The sequence below is a fragment of the Giraffa tippelskirchi genome, chromosome 13 (genome assembly GCF_054371585.1).
Source record: "Giraffa tippelskirchi isolate mGirTip1 chromosome 13, T2T-mGirTip1v1.2.pri, whole genome shotgun sequence".
Lineage (NCBI taxonomy): Eukaryota > Metazoa > Chordata > Mammalia > Artiodactyla > Giraffidae > Giraffa > Giraffa tippelskirchi.
Genome location: NC_137287.1, coordinates 111,439,762 through 111,465,904, shown reverse-complemented (window position 1 = coordinate 111,465,904; position 26,143 = coordinate 111,439,762). Strand labels below are relative to the sequence as shown.

The 26,143-nt window shown below is 42.3% G+C and overlaps 1 protein-coding gene, 1 long non-coding RNA gene and 1 other non-coding gene across 4 annotated transcripts in view; 1 reads left to right on the top strand and 2 right to left on the bottom strand.

Moving 5' to 3' along the window:
* Window positions 1–5,633: 5,633 nt before the first annotated feature.
* Window positions 5,634–26,143, bottom strand: part of TOP1 (DNA topoisomerase I) — an 87,831-nt gene continuing 67,321 nt past the window's right edge. For both annotated transcript variants that reach the window (XM_081556921.1, XM_081556920.1), the window contains 10 exons: window positions 25,637–25,824; window positions 25,229–25,373; window positions 15,564–15,707; window positions 14,341–14,526; window positions 13,254–13,322; window positions 12,623–12,737; window positions 11,524–11,651; window positions 8,551–8,645; window positions 8,179–8,328; window positions 5,634–6,909 (listed from right to left, as the gene is read on the bottom strand). In XM_081556921.1, coding sequence (XP_081413047.1) covers window positions 6,807–6,909; window positions 8,179–8,328; window positions 8,551–8,645; window positions 11,524–11,651; window positions 12,623–12,737; window positions 13,254–13,322; window positions 14,341–14,526; window positions 15,564–15,707; window positions 25,229–25,373; window positions 25,637–25,824 — 1,323 coding nt within the window. In that variant the 3' untranslated portion in view covers window positions 5,634–6,806. The remainder of the gene's footprint in view (window positions 6,910–8,178; window positions 8,329–8,550; window positions 8,646–11,523; window positions 11,652–12,622; window positions 12,738–13,253; window positions 13,323–14,340; window positions 14,527–15,563; window positions 15,708–25,228; window positions 25,374–25,636; window positions 25,825–26,143) is intronic.
* On the top strand, window positions 8,977–16,470 carry LOC145532273 (uncharacterized). The gene is made up of 2 exons (XR_014073117.1): window positions 8,977–11,476; window positions 14,355–16,470. It is a non-coding gene; the product is annotated as an uncharacterized LOC145532273 (long non-coding RNA).
* LOC145533560 (U6 spliceosomal RNA) lies at window positions 15,005–15,111 on the bottom strand. Its single transcript, XR_014074162.1, has one exon. It is a non-coding gene; the product is annotated as a U6 spliceosomal RNA (small nuclear RNA).

Sequence of the window (26,143 nt, the reverse complement as noted above, 5' to 3'; positions counted from 1 at the left end):
ACCTTATTAGACCTGCTGGTGGCTGTGGGAACAGAGTCAAGTGAGAGGTATCCTAAAGATGTGGCAGCTCCAGATACAAGACTGTCAATCACTTGTTTTCAAAATAAGGTCGCCACAGGTGTTTTGTGGCCATTTTTGCAACTATAGCATAAAACTTTTAAAATTATCTTTATTTATTGTTTTTAGCTGCGTTTGGTCTTTGCTGCGTCAGGCTTTCTCGTTACGGAGAGTGGGGGCTACTCTTTGTTGTGGCATGTGGGCCTCTCATGACAGCATAAATATTTTTATGGATGCATGATTCAGATGTCCACATATAGCAGTTTATTTAGTTACATATTTTACATATATTAAAGGTCACATATTATTTAAAATGATATATTAATTTATGAGTATTGATTTTTTTCCCACACTTCAGTTCAGTCACTCAGTCGGGTCCGACTCTTTGTGACCCCATGAACCGCAGCATGCCAGGCCTCCCTGTCCATCACCAACTCCCAGAGTTTACCCAAACTCATATCCATCGAGTCGGTGATGCCATCCAGCCATCTCATCCTCTGTCATCGCCTTCTCCTCCTGCGCCCAGTCCTTCCCAGCATCAGGGTCTTTTCCAGTGAGGCAACTCTTCACATGAGGTGGCCAAAGTATTGGAGTTTCAGCTTCAGCATCAGTCCTTCCAATGAACACCTACGGCTCATCTCCTTTAGGATGGACTGGTTGGATCTCCTTGCAGTCCAAGGAACTCTCAAGAGTCTTCTCCAGCACCACAGTTCAAAAGCATCAATTCTTTGGCGCTCAGCTTTCTTTATAGTCCAACTCTCACAGCCATACATGACCACTGGAAAAACCATAGCCTTGACTAGATGGACCTTTGTTGGCCAAGTAATGTCTCTGCTTTTTAATATGCTATCTAGGTTGGTCATAACTTTCCTTCCAAGGAGTAAGTGTCTTTTAATTTCATGGCTGCAATCACCATCTGCAGTGATTTTGGAGCCCCCACAAAAATTAAGTCTGACACTGTTTCCACTATTTCCCCATTTATTTCCCATGAAGTGATGGGACCAGATGCCATGATCTTAGTTTTCTGAATGTTGAGCTTTAAGCCAACTTTTTCACTCTCCTCTCCAAGGTCAGGGGCAGCGGCTGGGAGGAGCAACCCCACGTCCAAGGAGCGGCGGCTGCGTGGGCGTAGAAGGGCCGAGAGGAGCTACTCCACATTCAAGGTCAGGAGGGGCGACCATGAGGAGATACCCCTTGTCCAAGGTAAGGAACAGCGGCTGCGCTTTGCTGGAGCAGCCGTGAAGAGATACCCAACGTCCAAGGTAAGAGAAACCCAAGTAAGACGGTAGGTGTTGTGAGAGGACATCAGAGGACAGACACACTGAAACCATAATCACAGAAAACTAGCCAATCTGATCACACGGACCACAGCCTTGTCTAACTCAATGAAACTAAGCCATGCCGTGTGGGGCCACCGAAGACAGACGGGTCATGGTGGAGAGGGCTGACAGAATGTGGTCCGCTGGAGAAGGGCATGGCAAACCACGTCAGTATTCTTGCCTTGAGAACCCCATGAACAGTGTGAAAAGGCAAAATGATAGGATACTGAAAGAGGAACTCCCCAGTTCGGTAGGTGCCCAATATGCTACTGGAGATCAGTGGAGAAATAACTCCAGAAAGAATGAAGGGATGGAGCCAAAGCAAAAACAATACCCAGTTGTGGATGTGACTGGTGGTAGAAGCAAGGTCTGATGCTGTAAAGAGCAATATGGCATAGGAACCTGGAATGTTAGGTCCACGAATCAAGGCAAATTGGAAGTGGTCAAACAGGAGATGGCAAGAGGGAACGTCGACATTCTAGGAATCAGCGAACTAAGATGGACTGGAATGGGTGAATTTAACTCAGATGACCATTATATCTACTACTGTGGGCAGGAATCCCTTAGAAGAAATGGAGTAGCCATCATAGTCAACAAGAGAGTCTGAAATGCAGTACTTGGATGCAGTCTCAAAAATGACAGAATGATCTCTGTTCATTTCCAAGGCAAACCATTCAGTATCACAGTAATCCAAGGCTATGCTCCAACCAATAATGCTGAAGATGCTGAAGTTGAATGGTGCTATGAAGATCTACAAGACTTTCTAGAACTAACACCAAAAATATATGTCCTTTTCATTATAGGGGACTGGAATGCAAAAGTCAGTCTCCCCTGTCCCCAGTGGGCAACCACAAAGTCTACTTTCTGTCACTACAGGTTAGTTTTGCCTGGTCTAAAATTTCATGTAAGTAGAATCACAGAGTGTGTACCCTTGGGTCTGTGTTCAGTATAATGTTCTTGAGATTCATCCATCTTGCTGCAGAGAAAATACTTTTTGAATCAGTATGTGATGCTGTCAACTAAAATTTTAACCTAAGCATAATTACTTTCCTGTGTAACATTAAATAGCTTTCTTTTTTTCTGTAGATACGTATCAATGATTGACATAATCCCTACTTAAACTGTATTTCTTTAAAAATATTACAGAAACTTTAAAATATATATAAATGGAGACAGGATAACATGGTGAAATGTACCCATCAGCCAGTTTAATTATGAACTTTTGGCCACTCTTGTTTCATGTCAAACTTGACCCACTAACCTAGTCCATGTAATTTTGACACTAATCTTAGCTTTATAATGTTATCTATAAATATTTCAGTGTTTTTCTAAATGACTCTTTAAAAACATATATATATATATATATAACTGCAGTGCCATTTTCAAACCTGAAAAAAATCAACACCGTATTGCTATTTAAAGTGATCTTGAAGAAACCTGTTCAAATGCAGTGCTTGGGATTGTGAGAAATAATTGCCCAGTCTGTGGTAAATTTCTTTGCTTCCTTGTTTACTGGTTTTGTCAGGGGACTACTTACAATCATCCAAAACTAGCTTGACTGAGGTCATTTCAGGATAATGTGTTTTCTCCAAAAAGTGCTTTTTGGTTCAAAACAAGTTGAGAGAACAACCTATTATATAAGGGATTTTGTAAGGACTGAAATGTAAGTAAACCTCCTTTTCTCAGGAAAAAAAACTTTTTTTTCCTTAAGTTTTCTATGGAAGAAATATCTGTATTTGATGTATGTGGTATTTAGAAGGTGATATCAGAGTTGGTTATTTACCGGATGTCAGAGCGAGAGAAAGGTGTGAAGGATAATGGCTGCCCTCGGTTCCAGTTGGGAGACAAGAGTGGATGGTGGTGCCTTTCCCTGAGATGCGAAACCAAGCCCAATGGGCTGGTTGTGGTAGGTTCTGAACATAGTTCTAGAGCCCGTGGACATCCCTGCCAAGGTGTAGTTGGCAGTGTGTGTCTGGATCTCAGGAGAGGAGTCTAGGCTGGAGGTAGAGATGTGGGGCTCGTCACGTTCAAGCGTGAGTGAAATCAGCTAGGCTGAGAAGGCAACTGCAGCAGCTGAGGACCTGACAGAGAAGGTAACAGAAGCCATAGCCTGAGACTGTGGGGATCAAATCAGGAGAGGGTGGCCCCATGGAAACCAGAGAGGAGAGCTTTAAGGGAATGATGCCGTTTATGTGACATGTCCAGGAAAGACAAACCTATAGAGAGCAGATTCGTGGAGGCTGGAGGTAGGAATGGGGATTAACTGTCCCTGGCATGAGGGATCTTACCGAGGGGATTAAGTTCTAAAACTGACGTACGCTGATGGCTGTGCCACTCAGTAGTTACTAGAAGTCACCGTACACTGGAATTGGGTGGATTTTATGACACGTGAAGTATCACTAGCGATTTTTAAAAAGTGTCTGGTGCCACAGCGAGTTTGAGATGCAGAAGCAGAGCTTGGTTAGTGGTTTGGTCGCTCATTCCTGGGTGCCTGTGGTCAGAGTGGAAGGGGGTACTGGAAGCAAGATGGGGCAAAAGCTAGTTGCAGTGGGTGGGGGGAGTGACCGGGTGGTAGAGGTGACTCATTCAGGTGCTTGTTTGTGAAATAGAAGGAGGGGGTGGTGGCTGAAAAGGGCTGGGAGTTGTGGTTTCTTTTTTTCATTAAAAAAAAAAAAAAAAAATGTGGCAGAGGCCTGAGGTAGACTTGACAGGGAGGACAGGACCTGCTGACAGGATGTGTGTGTGTTGGGGGGTGGTGGGTGAGGGAGGAAGGGGCCAAGGAAGCACCAGCTTTCTGGCTGAGGTGGCACATGGAAGCGGTCTCCTTCTGCCTACAGCTGGACTCCAGCATCACGGAAGGGCCTGACAGGAGACGGTGGGGCAGACCCTGCACATCCGACCTAAGGGCTGGAAGTGGGAGGAGGGAACCTACCTGCCAGATGACTAGATTGGTCCTCCTGACTTCATGCTCAAGCCTCCTCTGAGGCCCTGCATACCTGGCCCTCACGTCCCTGTCTAGCCTCTTCCCTTGTCACAGTAGTCGGGTCAGCTTCCCCCATTCTCTGGCTTGCTCTCCCAGGCCTGCTGCCACCACCCAGGAAGTCCTTCACAGCCGTTCTTGACCAGCATCTAGTTGCTCTGTACCTGCCCTCAGAAGAATGGTCCTTGCCAGGAAAGGTAGGCACAGGTTTCTGCTCACCAGTAAAATGTGCCCACAGGCCCTCCTGTTTCCAGTGGTGGCCCAAGGTTGTCCCCTGGTTGTGACAGGTCCTGCTCAAGTGCATTGATAGGGCTCATGGACAAGCCTCTCTGTTGCTATTCCTTACGTTCCATGGTGTAGCTTCCCCAGAACCACTTGAACTCAAAATACTTGGCTTTGGTCTCTTGCTCCAAAGCAAAAGTGGCTCCGTACCCTCCTTTATTCCCTGGGGTGAATGCTGCCTCCCTCACTGGCTGATGAAATAAGGGCTGCCAAGGACCCTGCAGGATTCTCTGCAGTTGGCCCAGCCCCGGCCCAGAAGTTCAGAGACCATCAGGGAGATGGCTATCCTCCCAGAATATACCCATTAAGCTGGCAGGCTAGAGGACTTAGGGCTAGCTAAATGACCGGTTCTGACCACTCTGGCCTTCCTGTCTCCTGCTCCTTTTGACCAGGAGGCTTAATCTTTCAACTTCATCACAGACTTAGCTGTAACCTAGAATGAAAGGAGGAACAATTTTTGTAGGGATCCTGACTGACTCGGGTACTAGAGCACCGGACCGCTCCCTCTCTGTCAGCAGGATTAGTCTGCATTCTGTCTGGAGAGAGCTTCTGGGATTCGGTGTTTTAATTGGCTTAGTATCCTTAATTCGCGCCATCCTGACAGTAACTTAGCCACGTAAGTAGGCCCAAAGAAGCTCCCCACTGCTTCTCACCAGCACACACAGAAGTGTTCTAAAATCTGCTTCCCGAATACACTTGTTCCACTTTGCTCAATAAACCTACCCTAGGCTCCAAATATAGTCCTTGCACCCCACCTGTTCTAGCTTTTCTGTACCCGCCCTCACTTCCTGGGCCTGCGTTCTTCTAAGGATGTGGACTTTGGCTCCCTCCTCTTCAGCCCACACCCACAGCGGCAAGACAGATGCAGCCCCAGCTCCTGGGGAGGGAGGTACGCTTGCAGCCTGGAGCAGGCAGACCACATCCCACACCAAGGCCCAGCCCTGGAGCCCCACTCTGGCCCAGGGCCCTGGGCTTACAGAGAGGCAGACACCAAGTTTCCGTTAAGTTGTAGGAATTTATTTTAAATAACCTACAGTTGATTAAAAGGGAATTCATGATAAAAATAGAAGATACTTGAGGAAAGATGTGGGAAATGGACTCTGCACACACGCTAAACTAACAATGCCTCTAAAACTAATGATTATAGCAAAAAATGTCTTCACATTAAAATTCTGCTTTTTATGTTTTTTTTTTCCCATTTTTTACACAATTACAAAAGAAAAAATAAAAGCCCTAAAATCTTGATTATTTTTCCTTTTTTTTTGGACCAAATACTCATTTTCCTCTAAATTTTTTACCTGTGGAACTTTTATACAATAAAATCTTTCAAGTGAAAGACTGGAGTTTTAAATGAAAATGATGGGTATCTGAAAGGGCATAGAGAATGCTCAGAACAAAGGATGATGGGAAAATGGTTTCAGTCACTGATTATTTATTATCCTTAGACTCGCTCACCCCTCATCCCTCCCCAGCCCCAATCTACACGATCTTTAAGATCAAGAAAAAGGTTTAAATATTTTAAAATAATTAAAAAGAAATAAAAATTCACATTTAAAAAGGAACACTCAAGTCAGGAAATATTTTCCCATCATGCTTTTCTGTGAACAGGTGTCTGAACCAAAACACTGCCGATGTCACGACTGCTTCAAGTTTAATGAAAATTGATTCCCATGACAATAGATAGTGACAACTCTAACAGGTGCGTTGGGTTTTTGTTCTACTTAATTTTATTCCTGAAATGGGGGAGAGGGGAGTTTAGGAATTCATTTCTATTAAAATATAGAAGTTATTGCAAAACCCTAACTGTAAAAACGCACCAATATAATCGGACTTCGTATACAGTAGCTAAGAGAATCCAAATGTTTCAGTGAAACAGTGAATTTGCCTCGCAGAACTCTGACAAATTCCCATCCACTTGACCCCTTGAAAATAAAAACAAAATTCAAAACAAATCATACAGCTAGAATTTTGATATCTGAAATATTTTTAAATAAGTTGTCCATAGGACAACTGGCTCAGCTCTCCCTTATAATATCTTTTCTCAAAGATGTTGGTTAAGACTTGCTGCCTCTTTCCCTCAGGTGTGAGGGCAAGCGAGGCTCACAGTTTATCCATCTTTCCCAAACCACACTGTTCCTTTTCACAGAACTCTTGCCCCTCAAGACTGGCTAGAACTCGTAGTCCTCATCAGCCATGTCGATGGCCCAGGCAAACTTCTCCCGCTGGGTTTTGTTGTAAATTTTCTCAATGGGGACCCCCCACTTCTTGCACCTGCAAATAAGGGAGAGAGAAGGGGGGTTAGTGTGTCTCAGGAGACGTGGGCCAGACCCAGTCTGGGGCTTGGATGTGCCGCCTTCTCCTGTTTTATCTGATGAGAAGGAGAATTAATAAGGTACCAGACGTGTTCCTTCGGAGAAGGCAATGGCACCCCACTCCAGTACTCTTGCCTGGAAACTCCCATGGACGGAGGAGCCTCGTAGGCTGCAGTCCATGGGGTCGCTAAGAGTCGGACGACTGAGCGACTTCACTTTCACTTTTCCCTTTCATGCACTGGAGAAGGAAATGGCAACCCACTCCAGTGTTCTTGCCTGGAGAATCCCAGGGACGGGGAAGCCTGGTGGGCTGCCGTCTATGGGGTCGCACAGAGTCGGACACGACTGAAGCGACTTAGCAGCAGCAGCAGACGTGTTCCTTAGGGCTTCATGTGCTTGACTCACTGAATCCTGACGTTCTAAAGTAGGTATAATTGCAGGCGTACAAATGAAAAAGGTACAGATGAAAAACTAAGAGAAGTTAGGTGATTTGGTTTCATTCTCATGTAGCTAGTGAGCATGGAGCTGAAAAGTGAATCCAAGCACGTTGACTTCAGAGTCCACGCTCTTCACCATTATACTCGATTGCCTCTCAAGCCAACCAAACCTCCAGCACCAGACAGGACATAAAGAAAAGAAAGGGGACAAGAGCTGGCTGGAACCCCTGCCCCACAGGGGACGGTTGCTCCTCTTAAGCCCAGAAACTAATAATTCAAGTTAACTAATAAGCATTTTCCAAAAAAAAGTCATTTATTTTGGATGTTATTTTATTGGGGGGGTGGTTTACAGGGAAACAAGCAAACAATGGCGGAAACTCTTTGCATAGGTTGCTTAGATCCGTATTCTCATTTTTTGTTTATCTTTTCTCCCTATTTGTACCTTTCTTCATTTATAAAAAAAAATTTTTTATTGAGAAGTTAAAGTGTAGGTAGATGGGCTCATTTTTATTTTTCCTTCAATAAGGACTAAGAGTCCCTAAAGTTCCACTAGGGGTGGGGACCATACCTGCCTTAGCAGACTTAATAAACACTCCAAGGCGGTGTAACAGTATTGACCATTTCAGACCATCCAGCATGTCCCTATGCATTTGCAGTGTGCACAGCGGAAGACAGAGGACTCTCTTAAGTGTGCAATGTAGGAACTCCCGTGTGAAAGCTGACAATGCTCCTGGAACCCCATCACCCTTCCCAAGCTAGCAGGTGGCCTTTAAGAAGGGTGTGGTGCTTACCAAGCCACGGTGATCCTTGGGTCCAAATAATTGAGTTTAGAGGTTCCCAAAGCAATCTGTTTATTCTCCTCTCGGTCTGTGGCCTGAACTTCAAGCTTCATCAGCTGCTCCTCCAGTCTCTGGACAGCCTTCTTCTTTGACTCTACAACCCTGGAAGAAAGGAAGTCATCAGGAACTGGGCCTGGCCTCTGGACAGGAGTACCGTATCCCCACACTGCCACCCAGGGGCAGTAAAAGCAGAAAAGCCACAGGCCCAGACATTTCTGGAAGACGTCACTCAGAAACCCTAGGAAAGCTAGGACCTCTGGTTGATGCTGGGACCCTTTTTCTCTCTCATCCAACCCCCAGCTTTGCATCACACCAGGCACGTACTTCTTGGTCTTTGCATCCTTCAGGACTTTAGCATCAGCCTTAGCACTTTTCAGGTCTCTCCGGGCATCTGCTAGCTGTTCCTTCTTTGCATCAATCTGGGTAGAGAAAAACAACAGTAAGATTTAGGAATAAAATAAGTCCAGAGAGAAAACATGGCTCCTCAAGAGAAGATGTCTTCACCAAGTAGGCTGTTCTTATTAAAACACCCAGGGGTGGCTTCATGAAGGCACAGAGTAGATATGCAGCGGGTGTTGAATTCCAATGCTACTTGACCATTTATATACTTCACTCACCCTTGAAGAAATGAAAGTTTTATGGCAATGGCTCGGGGAGACCCATTAATCCAGAAACTCAGGGAAAGAACCCACTGGGACTGGGAGTGTGGGTGCTAATCTTTCAATCAGAGAACACTTTGGTTTTAGATACTGGGAAGAGGATGACAGGTGAGAGCTGTTTATCAAATGGATCCTGTGCCAGGTTGTCGCCTCCGTCCCAAGAATCCTGCAGGAGATACTGCTTATGAAGCTGAGAAAAGAGAACTTACATCTACTGAGCTCAGCTCATTCCTCGGATTCTACCAGCACTCTGAGAAGAGCTGCTAACTCTTCCAGAAAAAAAAAAAAGATGCCCCGAAGAGAATACCCAAGGGACTAGGAAATGGCAATTAAAAGGCACCCAGGAAGCCAAAGCACTCAGCCTCGTCTGTTCCAAGCCAATACATGGCATGGCTTGGCTTTGGCATTCTGTTTTTAAAAGGCGAGAAAGCTGAGACAGGAAGGAAATTCAAACAGTTATCATTCAAAGCAGATCTGAAAACTTTTTAGCTGTGGAGCTTTCTCCAAATGACATCTCCTGGGGCCCCAGTCTTTCAAGGAAGAGAAAAGGACAGTTCCAGCCTCTCTCGCTTGAGAGCACCGGTTCTAAGTTCTCGATTCCCACTTGAGGACAGCAGCCGGCAACTCTGTGGGGCTGGGGTCCCAGAGTGGTGAGCTCACAGCTGGGGCAGGAGAACCCCAACCTGCTGTCACCGTGCTAACCCCTAAGGTCAAGGGAACCTCTGCAGAATAAATACATGCCTGACTCACATACACTGGGCTGTTGCTCTCAGCCTGGCATTGTCTGTTAGATTTACACACACAGCCCAAGACTGGAAACAGAGGTCATCATTGTGAGAGAATCATTAAATGCATTTTACTACGAATGGCTTACTTCCAACATCTATGTTGTCCAAAGTCAAACTGAAGGAACTGACTCTACACAAAAGCATCACAGACACCACTAGCCAGATTCTTCTTAGGCTAGAAATGCAACGAACCATAATCTTTTAACCATTTCTGTGAATACTAAATTGGCAGGCTATATCCAATTCTCTCAAAGCATTAAAGACCCCATTGATTCACGTGGCAAACAGGGGTGTGTGTTTGCTTTGTGGGCACACAGGAGAGGGTTCCTGGGCTTAGAGGGCTCGTCTGGCAGGCAGCCTGGACTGCCCAAACAGTGGTTCCAGAGTGAGACCAACAAAAGGCCTCCTCATGCTCCAGGGATGGGTCTCCTGAATTAGGTAAACAACAACTGAATATTCATGCTTTTATTTCTGGCTTGAAATGATAGCATGAGGAGAGTAAATGGTACCACATGACCACTGTTAACAGAGCTGCAAGGATGGGTGGTCTGGACAGGCTCTGTGCCTGCCAGTCACACGGTCTAAGGATCTGAGACGTCTGTGGACAGACACATCCTTAATGTACTGTGGATGTGTGCACTCCTTCAGGAAAGCCAGGTGGCATGTGAAGCATGAACTGCAGGTTGTATGTATCTTTTGACCCATATGCACTACACCTGGGTACTTATCTGGAAGAAATTTCAACAGAAGGAAAACACCCTAGGCCTGGAAACATGTATGAAGCCTCACTCTACAGCAGTTTTTGAACTCCAGCTGTCCAGGTATAGTATTTTGTGAACACAGATGGAAAAGAAGCAATCTGTAGTTTAATTAATCCCTAGCTGAAACTCATCATTTCTTCTTCAGTTATGCATGTGGGCAACTAAACATAGTATTATCAATAATACTTATGACTTTATCACCAAGACAGTATGTATATTTTCATATTGTAATTGTTGCAGAAATCAAAGTATCATTTATATTCATTACTACCTTGACATTTACAATTATTAGATCCACCTATTAGTAAAACCACATCTATTACTATATCAGACTTTTGGGTAAAGATATTTCAAGATAATTGGTTTACTTTGTAACCCATGTATCTATTTTGTAGTGAAATAGCTACAAATTCTCATGGTGGGTTAATACAGTAGAATGGATTATATATGTACCCATGGGTAACAAAAATGGTCATCATCAAATGCTAAGTGCCTTGCAGTTTAAAAGCTCAGTACCAGGCAGAGTTGGAGGAAGGAGAGAGGAACAGCATCTCGTTGTTTGCATGTCAGTCTCTCCCTCTAGGGCAGCAGCTCTGGCACACAGCCAGTATTCAACAGATGTTTGACGATGAGCTATATAAAAATATGATTCATGTGGAATGTGTAAAAATAAAAATAGTTGTGCTAGGATTAGGGGAAATTAAATATCATTGTTTCATCATCCTTTCAATTTAAAACAATCTAATTTGGAAACAGTTGTATTTCTGGGCTGTGGAAAGGAATTGTGAAGACTATCTTTGTATCCATTATCCTCATGTAGAAGGACAAAAATTAGCAGTATTTCAAAGAGGCTACATTAAATTTAGCTTTTCAACTCAAAATACTCACTGGACAATGAATACCCAATATTCAGTGTCTCGATCAGGAGTAACTCCTATCATATTTCCATATATCTTTAGTATGAACCTTTCTTCCAGAACAGACCCAAGACTGGCCACCTGCAAGCCCAGCCCAGAGGGTGGAGTGTAAATAGCCACAGCAGGTATGGTTCTTTCGTTTTGCTGCCCCCACCATCCAGATCCAAAATACCTTAGACTGCAAGTTCATCATGGACTTCTCAAAGGTTTTTGGTGGAGCCCTCTGATGGTTACAAAGAATTGCAACAGCTCGGTTGGCACGGTTATAAGACAGTATCTTTGCTGGGATGTTCTCATCAGCTGGAAAGAAAGAAAAATGGTGATGACGAGTCAGTTTGTGTAACAAGAGAGAACACACAGTGCGCCTTCCCCAGTGCTCCATCCTCAGGGTTTACCGGGCCTCATCTCATTCAGATGACCACTTCAGGTTCCCCCAAGGCACAAGGTCAAAATCTGAGAGTCAGCAGCATCACCTGCTTTTCCCAGTGCTCACCTCCCCCATCTAACCACCCAAAACAGCACAGAACTGGGACAAATAGCCTAGAGAGGAGGGTAAAATGAAGGGTCCATAAGTTTTACATTTTAAAACCACAAGGCACTGTATCTTCCAGAAAGGAAAATATAAAGTGCCAGCTGAGAAACGTTTTCACTTGTGTCACGTAGCATTCTTTACCACACCCTAAAATACTGACCCTCAACACACCCACCTTTGGCTTTTTGAACACCATTTTCTAATACCATTTGACATATTTCTAGAGGACAGTGGAAACTCATTAGAATTAGGCTCCAGATGAAAAAAGCTTGCGGATCTTGGTGATACTTTCAGCAGCCAGTTTTTAGGAGAATACTATCTACTCTTAAAGGGGGATAAAAAGAAGCCTCAGGGAAAGGATCTGCTCCTATGTTGTTTTAGTAACCATGACAATCTTACTCTCTCCAATTTAATAGAACATCACAGCACTTTATCTTCATTTGGTGAGCTCTTAAATAACATAGATACAATACACAAAATACAAGCACTTTCAGAGCAGATAGAAAGCCTCTGTCAGCATTCCTTAAAGCTTATCTAGAAGAATAGAAATGGGGGAGACAGAACTGATCTGTTTATCCATCTAAATAAAGCCTTAGCCCTCTCCTCGAGGTGTGGAGGGGAAAAGTTTCCAGCCACAATGTTGAGAAGGAAAAGTGGAACAGACCTAGGACTCAGCCGACTAAGGATAGTGGGCATCAGCAGTAAGACTGTGGTCCCTGTCTGGCCAGGCAGTACTTACGAGCTGTGAGTTCCTTTAGCTGCTGCTGTAGCGTGATGGAGGCGTTGTATGTACGGAACACCTTGGCTGTCAAGCCTTCCATGAGATCCTGAAGATGTTTATTTAGAATACCAGTCTGGAGGAGACAAAGCAACAAAAAGGATGGGATTTAGGTAGAAGCCATACCATCCAGGCCCTCCTGGCAAGCTCTAGGACATTTATGCAATTCCAAGTTTACTGTCCCTGCCAGTGGGAAGTGAGGAAAAGGGAGAAGTATTTCAGAATAGAGTTACATGTACCTCCCTAAGAAGCACTTTGATCTTAAGCAGACCAATAAAAGCATACATATCCTTCCCTATTAAGATCTTCCCCAGTAAGATTTCAGGGACAGGTCTTGGGTCTCTAGCATTGGTGACGGAGCTTCCAGCCAAGGCTGTGCAGAAGCCAGAGGAGGACAGAAAGCAGGGTTCATCCACCCAATCCCAGGGCTTCAGCCATGGATTTGTGTGTGTCTGAGGAAGGGAGGGCATACAGGATGCCCTGGGACAGGCTGAGGGCAAAGCCCCAGTCACTCCCAGGCAACCCTCTCCTTCGGGGGCTTGGGAGCCTCAGGCTGGGCCCCTCTTCAACCCAGTGGGCTTTGTCCACTCACATTGAGTCTATCAAAAAGATCATCCTCAGGCTGTTTGTTTTCCATAAATAGTTGTAAGTTCTTAAAAACCTAAAAGAAATAAGCAGAGTCTAATTATTATCTTTACTGTGAAAATAATTACAACATAAAGCTTGCAAAAAAAGAAAAACCCCACAAAGCAAAACAACAACAACAAAACCAAACCCATATCCTTTACCGAGATTCACCTACCATTAGTATTTTACCTCATTTCCTATTTGTGCAGTGTACATGTACACTCATTTCCTTTCTACATCTGTATGTGTACATGCACAATTATTTGTTCAGAGCCATTTCTGGGCACTTACATAATTATGCCCTTTACCCTTGAGTATTTCAGTGTACTTCCTAAGAATAGAGAGATTTTCTTATAGACACACAGAACTTCTCAGCTTTATCAATTAGACAGACACATTTTTATCCAATCTTTTGTTCATATTCCTATTTTGTCAGTTGACCCATTGATGTTCATCAGCTCCCCAGTATGGAATCCAACCTAAACTCAGGTATTACATTAACTGTCAGATTTCCTTAGCTTCATTTAATCTGGAACATTTCTGGAGACAGCAAGACCCAGTTGCTGATGAAACATCAGACTGCTGAAGGGATGCACTGCTGGGGTGCTGCACTCGGCAGGGTCAAGCCCCATCTTTCTGGGGGCCATGGCACTGCAGCACCTGCCTCAGCTCTGGGCTGAGAGATCCAGAGACTCAGGAGCTACCTTTCTGCTCAATCAGGAGCTGGGGGAAAGTTGAGCAAGGCTACAAAAGTGACAAATTTGCAATACACCAAGGGATACTAAAGTGTGGTTATATCATTAGAACAACATGATGGGATAAATATAATGTGCAAGTTGTGGTGAGGACCAACTCTTTACAGCATGCTCTGTAGCACAGGGTGAGGGGTAAAGGGCAGGGGCTAAAAGGAGGTACACAGGACACCAAACAGTACCTCTTCACTCTTTCAAACCATTTTTCCTAGTGTTCAGCAAAACACAGAGCACAGGAAAAGCACTAAACAAGTAATGAAAGCAAAAGCAGGCCAGGGAGCTCAGGCCACATTAACTCACTCTTTTCTCAACAGGGACTTTGTTATAGTATCTGATTGAGTCCTTTCCCAGGAAGTCAAACTCCACCACGTATTCCTGACCATCCAACTCTGGGTGCAGATTGATGTGCTCCACACGAAGCGAGCAGCAACCTACAGTGTCCGCTGTTTCTCCTTCCTCCTTCTCATTGCCTGCTCGCAGAGCAAGCTGTCCAGCGAGGAGATGGGGGAGGGAGGGGGGGTGCGGGGAGAAGATAAGCACAAATGAAGAAACTTCAATATCATAAGCTGTCTAGGAAACCCAAATCAGAAGCCTCCCAAGTCTCTCTGGGGCCAGGGCATCAGTCTGCAAGGCCCAGGAATTCTGGATCTGCACTGTTGCTTCTTCCCTTAGCAAATAGTGTGGAGAGAGAATCAAGGGCTATTAAACCTTTCCCAGAAAACTACATGTCCCTCTACTCTGTCCTCTCAAATGGGCATGGAGGAAAGAAGATATTTAAAACTGTGGGCAATCAGACTCAAAAAGCTAGTCTCTGAATTTTTCTTAATTTTTAATTCAGAACTTGTGTTAAACATATACAGTGCTAAAACCAAGGGAAAACATGAAATCTTTTTCTCCTGAAAGAGTGCGAGAAACTGATCTCGAAAGCACTGTCTTCCAAACTGTAGTTGTGATACACTGGCGATTATTTTAACTAATGTTCATGAATTTGTGTGTCATCCTTACGTAGGGGCCATGTTGATCTTCTCTGTATCATTCCAGTTTTACTCTGTGTGCTGCCGAAGCAAGCACCATTTAACCAGTTTTAAGGATTGTAACCATCCTTTTTAAAAATAAGGAACAGAGGAAAATCTATCAGAATTTGCTGCTCGTAGAAAGGCTGAGCATTGTTTTGTGCAACATTTGTTTCAGTTATACACAAACACAAATATACTTATATGTTGGGTTGTGATATAAAATATTTTAGGGGGTGGCACACGGTCAAAGAGTTTGAAGATGTCAGTCTTTCTGGCACATTCAGACTCGTGAAAGTCCTTCTATTAGATAGACTGGAGACAGCAGCAGTCAGTCTGACTGAACTACCTTCCTTACTAGGCTAGGGACTGGGTGAGCAGTACGGCAGATTACTGGGCTGTCACTGCCTCTCCAGCAGTACTTAAAGCACAGGGCCTGGAGGAATACATGCCTCCTCCATCTTCATGAAGATGAACATGGTAGGTAGTGTGACCGGAAGATGCCCTCACCTTATCGATGAAGTACAGGGCTACAGCTCTCTGCCGGACTTTCATCTCTTTGGACTTCCAGTCTTCCCGATATTGGTTCCGGATCTTGTCCACACACTTCTTCAGCCTCCGAGCAGTCTCATATTTCTGCCAGTCTTTCTCACCCTGCAAAGACCCAGACCCAAGGGGGACTGCTTAGGGATAGTGGAGTAAAGACAGACACTGAATATCCAAGTTCAGAGCTCTGAACCAAAGAGAAGGAACTTGAGCTTCAGTTAAGCAATGCATTTACCAGGTGACCATGCATGCTGTCCCATTTCCCTGACAGGCAGAACTAGCTCCTGTCTGATTGCTAAGAAAGCCTCTGGCTTTCATTTTGTGAAATGTTTTATGTTCTTAAGAAAAGCCCAGATGATATGCCCCTCAAATTAACTTCTGTCAATACAAAGGGTATAAACATCCCTATTCCCACATGAGCATCACAGTCTAGCTGCTGAATCTGTGACCCAAGAGCAGTTTTCTGCTAGGACTGAACTTCATTAAATTCAAGACAATCCTTCACAGTTTGATGGAACTGTCAAGGAAGCAGAACCAAAGATTACAGCTTATAATTGCTAAGGAACACAATGACTTCCAGGAACAGCTACAATTATTCACCATTTTCTAACTTCTGCATTTAGAAGTATTCTTGATGAGACTGAGGGAAACTTATTGTGAAGACAGTTTTTTTTAACATTAGAGCTTCTGGTGGCAGGTTTAAAAATTGATTCTAAAGCCAATGTAAGGTTTTTAAAAGGGTGTGAAAAGACAGTCTAATCAACAGCGAGGGAAGACTTCTGTGACCTTGTTAAATGGAAAAAGTCACAAACAAGGACTGATAATAATGTCAAGTGGGAAAGGAAAGGGGAAGAAAAAGAAAAGAAAATAAGAGGAATCCAAAAGGACCAGGGAGTATTACAAGGCCAGAAACAGACTGTATGACATGGACACAGAGATAGAACTGAAGAACTCAAGAATCTCTGCTCTTAATTCCCCCAGCCCACAACCAAGTAGAGCTACAGTGATTTCTACCTATGACACAGACATGTGGTCTCTGAGGCCTAAGAACTGTGGTCAAGGCATCTGGCCTTCTGAGCATGCAGGAGTGTGGGACACACACAAGCAAGAAATGTCCGCTACTTCTAGTTCCAAACATTCACAAATGAAAGCTTCCCCAGCTATTCTGATGAGTCATCAGCACTCTCCCCCAACTGTATGTGGTACAGTGCTGTGCACTTGTCGGGCTACAAAACAAGCGATTCCTTTAACTACCTGTTGTTGTGGGTGGGTGATTTAGTGGTTGAGTGATACAGGAGAAATATCCCAGTTCTATATTCTGACAATGGGAAGCTGGAAATTTCTCTCTGGTTCTTCTAAGTATATTTTGACACTGAAGAGGGCGAATAAGAAAAAGGTGCGACAGAAGTTTTCCTCTTGTAAGTAATAAATCTTAAGTCCGTAATAAATCTCCCTCACAACCCTTCCTACACACACGAAAGGCTCACCTTCAACAGCACAGTCTCCAGTTCAGAAGTGGGCTCTTTCCCATCATTCTGATGCACACAGGCCTACCAAAACCTGAGTCTGTGTCTTCATTTGCCCATTCCTTAGTCACACCACTGAAGCAAAGTTTGCAAACCTAACAAGTCAGTCATTCACAGGCCATAACCACCAGACCAACTTTTCTTCACAAGTTGACTAGGCTCCTAGCACAGGGATCCAGGATTCTCTCAAATAAGGACACAGAGATGGGAGTGATGGGAGAAGCCACCCGACTGAGCTGAACTGAACTGAACTAGGTCTAACAGGAGAAGCTGGCTTCTAGGAAGTATGCTTATCCCTGCAGCATTCAGCTTCCCTGAAGAGAATTCAGAGAGTGAATGGCAATCTGAACCCCAGACACACGTAATTTAAACAAAAGAATAAACTGGCCCTAGGTATTTATACCATATTTAAAAATAAAATCTAGTTCGATGCATGACACAGGGTGCTCAGGGCTGGTGCACCGGGATGACCTAGAGGGATGGGATGGGGAGGGAGGTGGGAGGGGGGTTCTGGAAGGGGAAAACATGTACACCCATGGTGGATTCCTGTCAATGTATGGCAAAACAAATACAATATTGTCAAGTTAAAAAATAGATAAACTACTTTTAAAAATAAATAAATAAATAAAAATAAAATCTAACCAGCTTTCTGTACATGTCCATTCTTAAATGTGTTGGTCTTATTATTGATTTATAGAGTTCTTTATAGATTCAAATCCTTTTCAGATATAGGTAGTATTTTTTCTTCTAATACTTCCTTTCAATCTTTCACTCTAAATCTTCTAAAAAGAGTTTATGTTACACATTTTTAAGTATACAGTTAGATCAGTTTTGACAATCCATAATCCATGTAACCTACACCCCCATCAAGTTAAGAGAATATTTCTGTCAATCCAGAAAGTTCCCTCATATGTATATATATGATATTTTCTATGATGACCTCTAATGTGTCTGACTATACTGTACTGTATTTATTCTGATGAGGGACTCCTGGGATGTTTCCAGTTTTGGACTCGCATAAATATAGCATTATGAAAATTGCTGTACAGTCTTTGTGGACATATGTTTTCGTTTTATTTGCAGCAGAAATACCTAGAACTGGAAACAGTAGCTTATTGTGGCTTAAATCTGCATTCCACTGATAGTGACGATGAGTAGTACTCTTTCATGTGCTTTTTTATTGGCCGTTCCTCTGTCTTCTAAAGCATCCAACTTTTGCTCTTTTATTATGAGGATGTTTATCTTTTTTATTATTGAACGATACGAATTCTCTGTATATCCAGGATACAAGCCTTCTGTCAGCTATACATGTCGCAAATGTTTTCTCCCTGTTACCTGTATGTTTGTTTTCTTAGTAGTGTCCTTTGTTGAACAAAAGTTTTTAAATGAAGTTCACTGTTTCAACTGTTTATTGTTTATTCTGTGCCTGCCCAAGGAATCTACTCCAAGGTCATGAAGATGTTCTGCCATGACATCATCTAGAAACTTTAATGTTCTCTTTTACGCTTTAAAATTTAGAACTGTATACTAAAAAGTCAGGTTCAGAATGTAATTTTTTAAAATAAGCATGTCTTGTTTTCTCCTTCTAATAAAACTCACCAAAATCAGAGCTCCCCAAGACTATAAAGTTTTATAAAGGCGTTTTTCTTTAATCCAGCCTGTAATCCCCAGGTTACATTTAAAAGGTTGTAGACACATACATCTTTGAAACCCCAGAATTATAGGTTCTAAAGAGAAAAAGCAGAGATGTGTATTTGGCACTGGGAATATTTTAGTATGACTGAATGCAACGTGATAGCAACAGTGATCCTGAAGGTTGTTGCTATACTTCATTTACAAGTAAAATTATAAATTTTATTTGTAAAGTTAAAACTGGTTTGAGGAGCCTTAATTTTACTAAGGCTGACTTCCTCAGGTTATAAGACCAGATAATGCTTGGAAGAGGTTGGACTTAGTGGTTGAATACCTACTATAAGCAGTCCTTTTGTAACCTCTATATCCATGGTTTATCTGGGATCAGAGAGTTTTGTTGAAAACACAGGTTCCAGAGAGCTATCATTTCCTCTGCCATTTCAGATTCTATGGGTACCAAGTACAGAGTGGAAGAAGAAAGGAATGGAAACACTTGCAAGAAGATGTCTGTTTAGTGGAAATCCTGGGAAAAAAAGCAGAACAAACCAAAATGAGCACACACAGATGTGAATGAGCTCAGGACAATCTTATCAGTAGCTGGACCATGTGTTACTGTGACTCTGAAAAGTCTCGATCCTTTCAATGACCTGTGAGACTGGAAGTACTGTAACCCTGCTTATGACCACAAGTAGACCAATCCAAGTTTCTGCTGCTGCCACTGCTGCTAAGTCGCTTTAGTCGTGTCCGACTCTGTGCGACCCCACAGACGGCAGCCCACCAGGCTCCCCCGTCCCTGGGATTCTCCAGGCAAGAACACTGGAGTGGGTTGCCATTTCCTTCTCCAATGCATGAAAGTGGAAAGTGAAATTGAAGTCACTCAGTCATGTCCGACTCTTAGTGACCCCATGGGCTGCAGCTCACCAGGCTCCTCCGTCCATGGGATTTTCCAGGCAAGAGTACTAGAGTGGGTTGCCATTGCCTTCGCCATCCAAGTTTCTAGAAACCGGCAAAGACAGGATACCTCAGAGGGACACATTTCGGCTGTGCTTTTTACCCTTCACAAACCAAAATTTTTCAATTATCAAAAATCCGTAAGTCACATCATACTTGAGTTAAATTCCTTGATGGAGCAGAGATGGAGTAGAAAGGTCTAGCAATATTACATGGGAGAAGTGAATGAACAAAATATAGATACAAAAACAAGCAAACAATCTTAGGAGAAATCTCAGGAGGCTGAGCAGCAAGGTGTGCCCCATGATGGTAGCCTCCTATAAACTGGACCCAAAGTCCTCCATGAAGTAAAACCACCAATTATCACCCTTCACCCTCTTTGACAAAAATGTACTCTTTATAGACCTCTGCGTCAGATCAGGTCAATGAATTCATGCTTTAATCATAACTTTCCTCCAAACACAGAGCAATGAAGTGCTTCATGCAAAAAGGGGCCTTATCGTTTTTTACACAACCTGAAGCCAGGGGCTGTGTCAACTTGGGCTGAGCTGGGCTAGACTCCCTCTGAGACAGGAGGAGTGAGCAGAGAAGTGCAGAGCAAAGAGAAAGAAAAGGAAATGATACAGAAACAAAAACTACTTCCCAGTCAAAAGGGCTTACAAACTAATTCCAAAAAATGTGAGAAAATGGGTTAGAAGAACTGTCAACAAAAATAATTAGTACATCAATTCACTTCAGGTAACATTTTTAAAGAACAAAGACTTTCAGGAGGAAAAAAAAAAAACTACTAAAAAGGACTCCAAAAATGATAAAATAGGCACATGCCTTAAATGAAATGAAATCAAGTAAATTTGAAATAAAAATAATTAGAAATCCTGAAAAAATATAATTGAAGCAAATTACAGGAGGGGTAAATTTTAGATTAGATATAATCAAATAGAGAATTAGTGACTAGAAGTAAGTCCTTGAGAACTCTCCCCAAATGAAGATCAGACCTAATGAGATAAAGAAATAAAATGCAAAGGAATGGTCTAGAAACTGTGGAAGAAATGATGGCTTAGAGTCTTCTAAAATAAATAAAGCTCTAGGATTGACAGTCTAGTCTGAGTATCTTTAAAAATATATCTGTACTTAAAAAATATATATATAGGAAATGAAGAATAAAAATTTGTCTCTATTTATAGATCACTTAACTGTCTGTATAGAAACTCCAAAAGACAGACACTTTTAGAATAAGAGTTCAGCAAAGTTCCTAGATAGAAGATCAATATTAACAACTCAACAGCATTACTACTCCAGTAATAACAAACAAAAATGTAGTAACAACAACAAATACTTGAAATTCAATAGCACAACAAACTATAAGGCCTCTTAGAAAGGATTTTAAACACGTGTAAAACCTCTATGGAAAAAATCAGGACACAATATTGAAGGATATATTCATGAATTAACGGAGAGGCATGTAACAGGTTCATGGATGGGAAGATTCAATAAAATAATCTTAATATTTCCCCCCGTTAACCTGTAATTTCAGGACTTTCCAGGTGGTCCACTGGCTAAGACTCTGTGCTCAGAATGCAGAGGATCCTGGGTCCGATCCTCAGTGAGGGAACTATATCCCACATGTTGCACCTAAGAGTTCACATGCCTCAACTAAAGATTCAGCGTGCTGCAACTAAGACCCAGTGCAGCCAAATAAATCAAGTATATATTTTTTAAAAAATCTGTAATTTCAATGCAATCCTATTAAAAAAATCTCAATAGCCTTCATTAGAACTTGACAAATTTATCTCAAAATTAATGTGAAAAAGCAGAGAGCCAAGACAATTTTGAAGAATGAGACAAAGAAAACTTGTCCTACTCAATAGTAAGACTTCATAAAGTACAGTAGGTCAGACAGTGTGCTACTGATGAAGAAACAGACAAACAGGACAGAGAGCCCGGAAACAATATGACATACATGTAAAAATGTGATGTAGGAGAGGGGGGTAAACACAACTAACTTGTTCTGGGACAACTGGTTATGTATTTGGAAAAAATATATTGTATCTCAACCTTAAACCATATACAAATATACATTCTAATGGATCATAGATCCAAACATCTTTTAAAGAGCAAAATTTTAGAAACAACGGCAGAGATACGGAACAAAGAGAAACTGGAGCACAATGTTGGGAGGATGGTGGTGAGGTCAACTGGTTCCAGTACTTCAGAGAACAATTTGGAAATACCTAATAAAGAATCTTTAAAGGAAATTTTCATCTATATACACAAGGAAAATGTGTTTATTCCAGCACTATTTATATTAGGAAATGACTGTAAACTCTAATTAAATGTTTGCTGACAAGAGAACAAATGACTTGTTATATAATAGAATACTATGTAGCAAATAAAAATGGGTAAATTAGAAATATATATCAAGAAACTCTCAAAACCAAAGGGTGGTGAAATAAGCTGTAAAATAATCTCAATAAATATCTAACTTTAAATCAAATCTTGTAAAACAATACTACATGGTGTTCATGGACACATAATGTACTAAAAATACACACAAGAATGAAAACATTAAATTCATTTTAGTATTCTCCAAGGAAAGAGATACATATTACCTAGTGAGCTTCAGCTATGTTTATCACAATACTTTTTATGAAATGAAGCAGTTGAAGAAATAGGACATGATGTTGAGGTTTGACACGGGCAGATGGGGGGGGCTATATGAATGATTGTTATATCTATTTTTGTATATTGGAAATATTTCATTGAAAATAAAATCCTTATTGCTTGTATCTTTCCACTTTTATCTAAAAAGAGACTCTATCTCCTGCTGGCAATGCACTTAAAAAAACTATTTAACACACTGTCAAAACCTCAACCTCTGAACATCTATTCTGAGTGGGAGATAACTGAGGACAGGCAGAAAGCTTAAGAAATCACATTTATTTTCCCCTCAACAGTACCACTCTCCAAGCCTTTAACAATTTTTCATGACTCAGGATCGCAACCCAGCTGCTGGAGTGAGCCACTCTGCACTGGATATAAGGTTCTAAGCAGGGCCTACAATCTATGTGACTTTCTAGGTTAACTACCATAACCATTACTCAGAAACCTGCATAAGTCCGTACAGCGCAAATGAGGTATCTGGATATTGTCTGAATGAATTGGTTGGCTCTCTGCCCTTGGGAACTCCACTCAGCTTATCTAACAAGGCTCTCAACTCCAGAGACTCTCCTACAATCCTGCCTATAAGAGTGCACAGTCCTCGTGTATTTGGCATCTGTACATCTCTCTTGACCCCTGCTGCCATCATCCTAAGTCATTGCCGCTTCTTGGCTGGAGTACTGCAACAGCCTCCTCTTGGTCTCCCTACTTCCTGGGTCCAATCCAGTCTCCACAGAGCAGCAGTCGGAATGATCAAATATATCACAGGTTTCGAAAACACAAATCTGGCATCATTCCCCTTTAAAACCCAGTGGCTTCCTACTGGATTTAGATAATATAAAAAAATTGAAGGAAGAGTCTTCTGGCCTGCATCCCTGTCTCCAGTCCCCTCCTCATCGTATCTTTCTTGATCATTATACTCAAACTACAGTCCTTGAGACCACCCAGTTCTTTGTTACTTCAGGGATTTCAAAAGGCTACTTTCTTTGTCTGAAATGCCCATTCCCCTATCCTTTCCATGGATAAATCCTACTCACCCTGTAAGTCTCATTTTAAACGTTACTTCCTCAAAAAGGCCTTTCCTAGGCCCTGGAAGCCAGATCAGGCACTCTGGTATACTCTCAAATGGTACCCTGTATCCTCTGCAGCACTGACAACAGTTTACATTCCCTAATGTGATTATGCATAATGCCTGCATAGCAGATCAAGACACTCCTCTGTTCCAAGTCAATGGTTCTCCATCAAATGCAGAACACGGTCTAGTCACTTTTGTGTGGCATTTAAGGTTGGCCACAATCTGGCCTCTCAGAGACTAAATTTATCTGTAAAATGGTGGCATGAGTACATGTCTGGTATGGTTATTAAAAGAATCAAATGTCAACTTACATGAAAATACTTTTAATAGTAATCCAGTACCCTTCATTTTGATATTTTTTTTTTTACTGTGTGAATAATATAAAATTCATCCCAACAGTAGCGACATTTAGCATATTTACAATGTTACCCAACCATCACTTGATAATTCCTTTTGTTACTTCTTTTCATACCCCTCCTCTCTGTCCATATGACATACTGCTCTTTGAAATACCTCTCTTTTGAGACCTAACTGCAACCAAATTTCCTTTAAAAAGTTGTCCCTATTCTCTAACTGCTGGGAATAACTGCTCCCTTTATCTAAAGCATTTAACATTTACCTTTCTATACAACTGAATTCTTACCCAATTTGCCCAGCAGGGCGTAAGTTCTTTGAGGGCTAAAACCACTTTTCATCTACCTTGGTCACCCTATAGCTCTGTGGTATTTCAGAACAGGAATATAACATGTTTCTTAAAGTGATTTGACTTTTACTTGCCACGGGGGTTCTCTTTCTGACTCTATGCTCACTCTAAACTAAGAACAGTGTCATTTTCCAATGACACTGAGGAACATATATACAAGGGCATTTTTCATTAGGACACAGGACTATAAGCTAGAAAATGTGCAGTCTGGTCTTGAAAAGACACATGGCCTTTTGAGCTGTGGCTTTCAAATCTTAACAAGTGTTTAATAAACTATAAACCAAGATTAAGAGGAGCTCTACTCTCAGTGCCCTGCATGTAAACAGTCAGTCTATACAGAGCTAATTCCCTGACTGGTTTTTTTCGCAGAACTCATCTCTTAAGTTGCCCTTCATATTTCCACAGTATATCTGAGGGACTCATTCAAGCAGGGTATGCCTAGCAGGCTAACAAGAACTGATAGTCCTTCCAAGAGAGTTTTCTCTTTTCAATAGCAGTATCAATAAACAGCAACACATGTGTACACAACAGTTTAAGAAATGCTTTCCCAAACATTATCCCATTAAGTCCTGGTGGAATCTACTCAGATGAAGCCTTAGGAAGACAAAGTATGTAAGACTCCAGATTTTACAACTCTTTCTGGATTCAGAGTAATTATACTCCTTTCTTCAGAGCCCAGAAAGGTGAGGAAGAGAACCAGCTGTAGATACCAATACACATTTACCACATTTTTCATCACAGTCTGACCAACTTGACAGTAAGCAATGTAAAAGCAAGGACTGTGTGTGTCCGTCTTGTTTACCAATGTAATTCCTAGCACCATGCCTACACTGTGCCAGGCTCGTACAGGGATTTCAATTAGTATTTGCAAATTAATAAATAAGATTACAATGTGATGTAGAAAATGGAAGCATCTTAGGGAGGTCACCAGATAATGCTAACTTGAAAAATACCCTTTTTTTGTGGGTGGGGATGGTTTTCAATTTGTCAAAGTGATTCTAGAGGCTGAGGACATTCGATTTCAAACAAAATGACAAGAGATTATCAGCCCCACTAACTGGTGCAGCTCTTGGCTACCACTCACCTTGATTCGTGAGCTGGGGTTCAGCATGATGTATTTAATAGAACCTTGGATGTTCTCTGTCCAGGAGACTAGCCAAGTAACCTTGTTATCGTGTCGGACCTCTTTCCACTTATGACCTGGAGGAGGAGAAGGAACCTTGGCATCTCTGTGGAAATAAAGCAGTAGAGCAGTGAGATGAGAAGTAATGACCGATTTCACTTTTTATCACTGCAAGTGGATGAATCTGTGAGTGTGTATTTCCAAGTTTCCTCCTCACCAGTCAACACATGATAAGCACCTGGAGAGCTATACATAGAAATACCATGCTGCTCCCAAACAGTCTTCTGTAGTGTGGGGGGAAAATCCAAACTACCAAGAACGAAGGAGGCCCCCCACTTCATTTCTGGCCAAAGGATGAACTGTGCTCACTTGCTACAGTTGATGATTATATCCTCAGGCATGATTCGTCTCTTCAGCATGCCCATCTTGGGGTGGTTGCCACGGCCACGGAAAAGCCCAGGAGGTTCTATCTTGAAGTTGGCGATCCTCTCTCTGTGGTTATCCATAACACAAAAGCCATATTCTTTCAGTAATTTTTCATTCTCCTCTTTGATTTTCTGGAAGACAGCCAAAAAGTACTCAAAGGGGATTCAATCTACTGTTCTCTACTTACACATTTCTTAGCTCTTGTAAGAGAACAGTCCAGGTAGAGAAAAGTCTAAAAATCACTAAGAAACAAATTCAGATAAAGGAAAACCTATGAAATTTTTCTTTTCTTTTTCACTGCATGGCTTGTGGGATCTTGTTCCCTGACTAGGGATTGAACCCAGGCACCTTGCAGTAGAAGCTCAGAGTCCTAACCATTGGACCACCAAGGAATTCCTGGAAAACCAGAGTTTTTTAAAAGCCTTAAATATAATAAAATTCTCATATGAA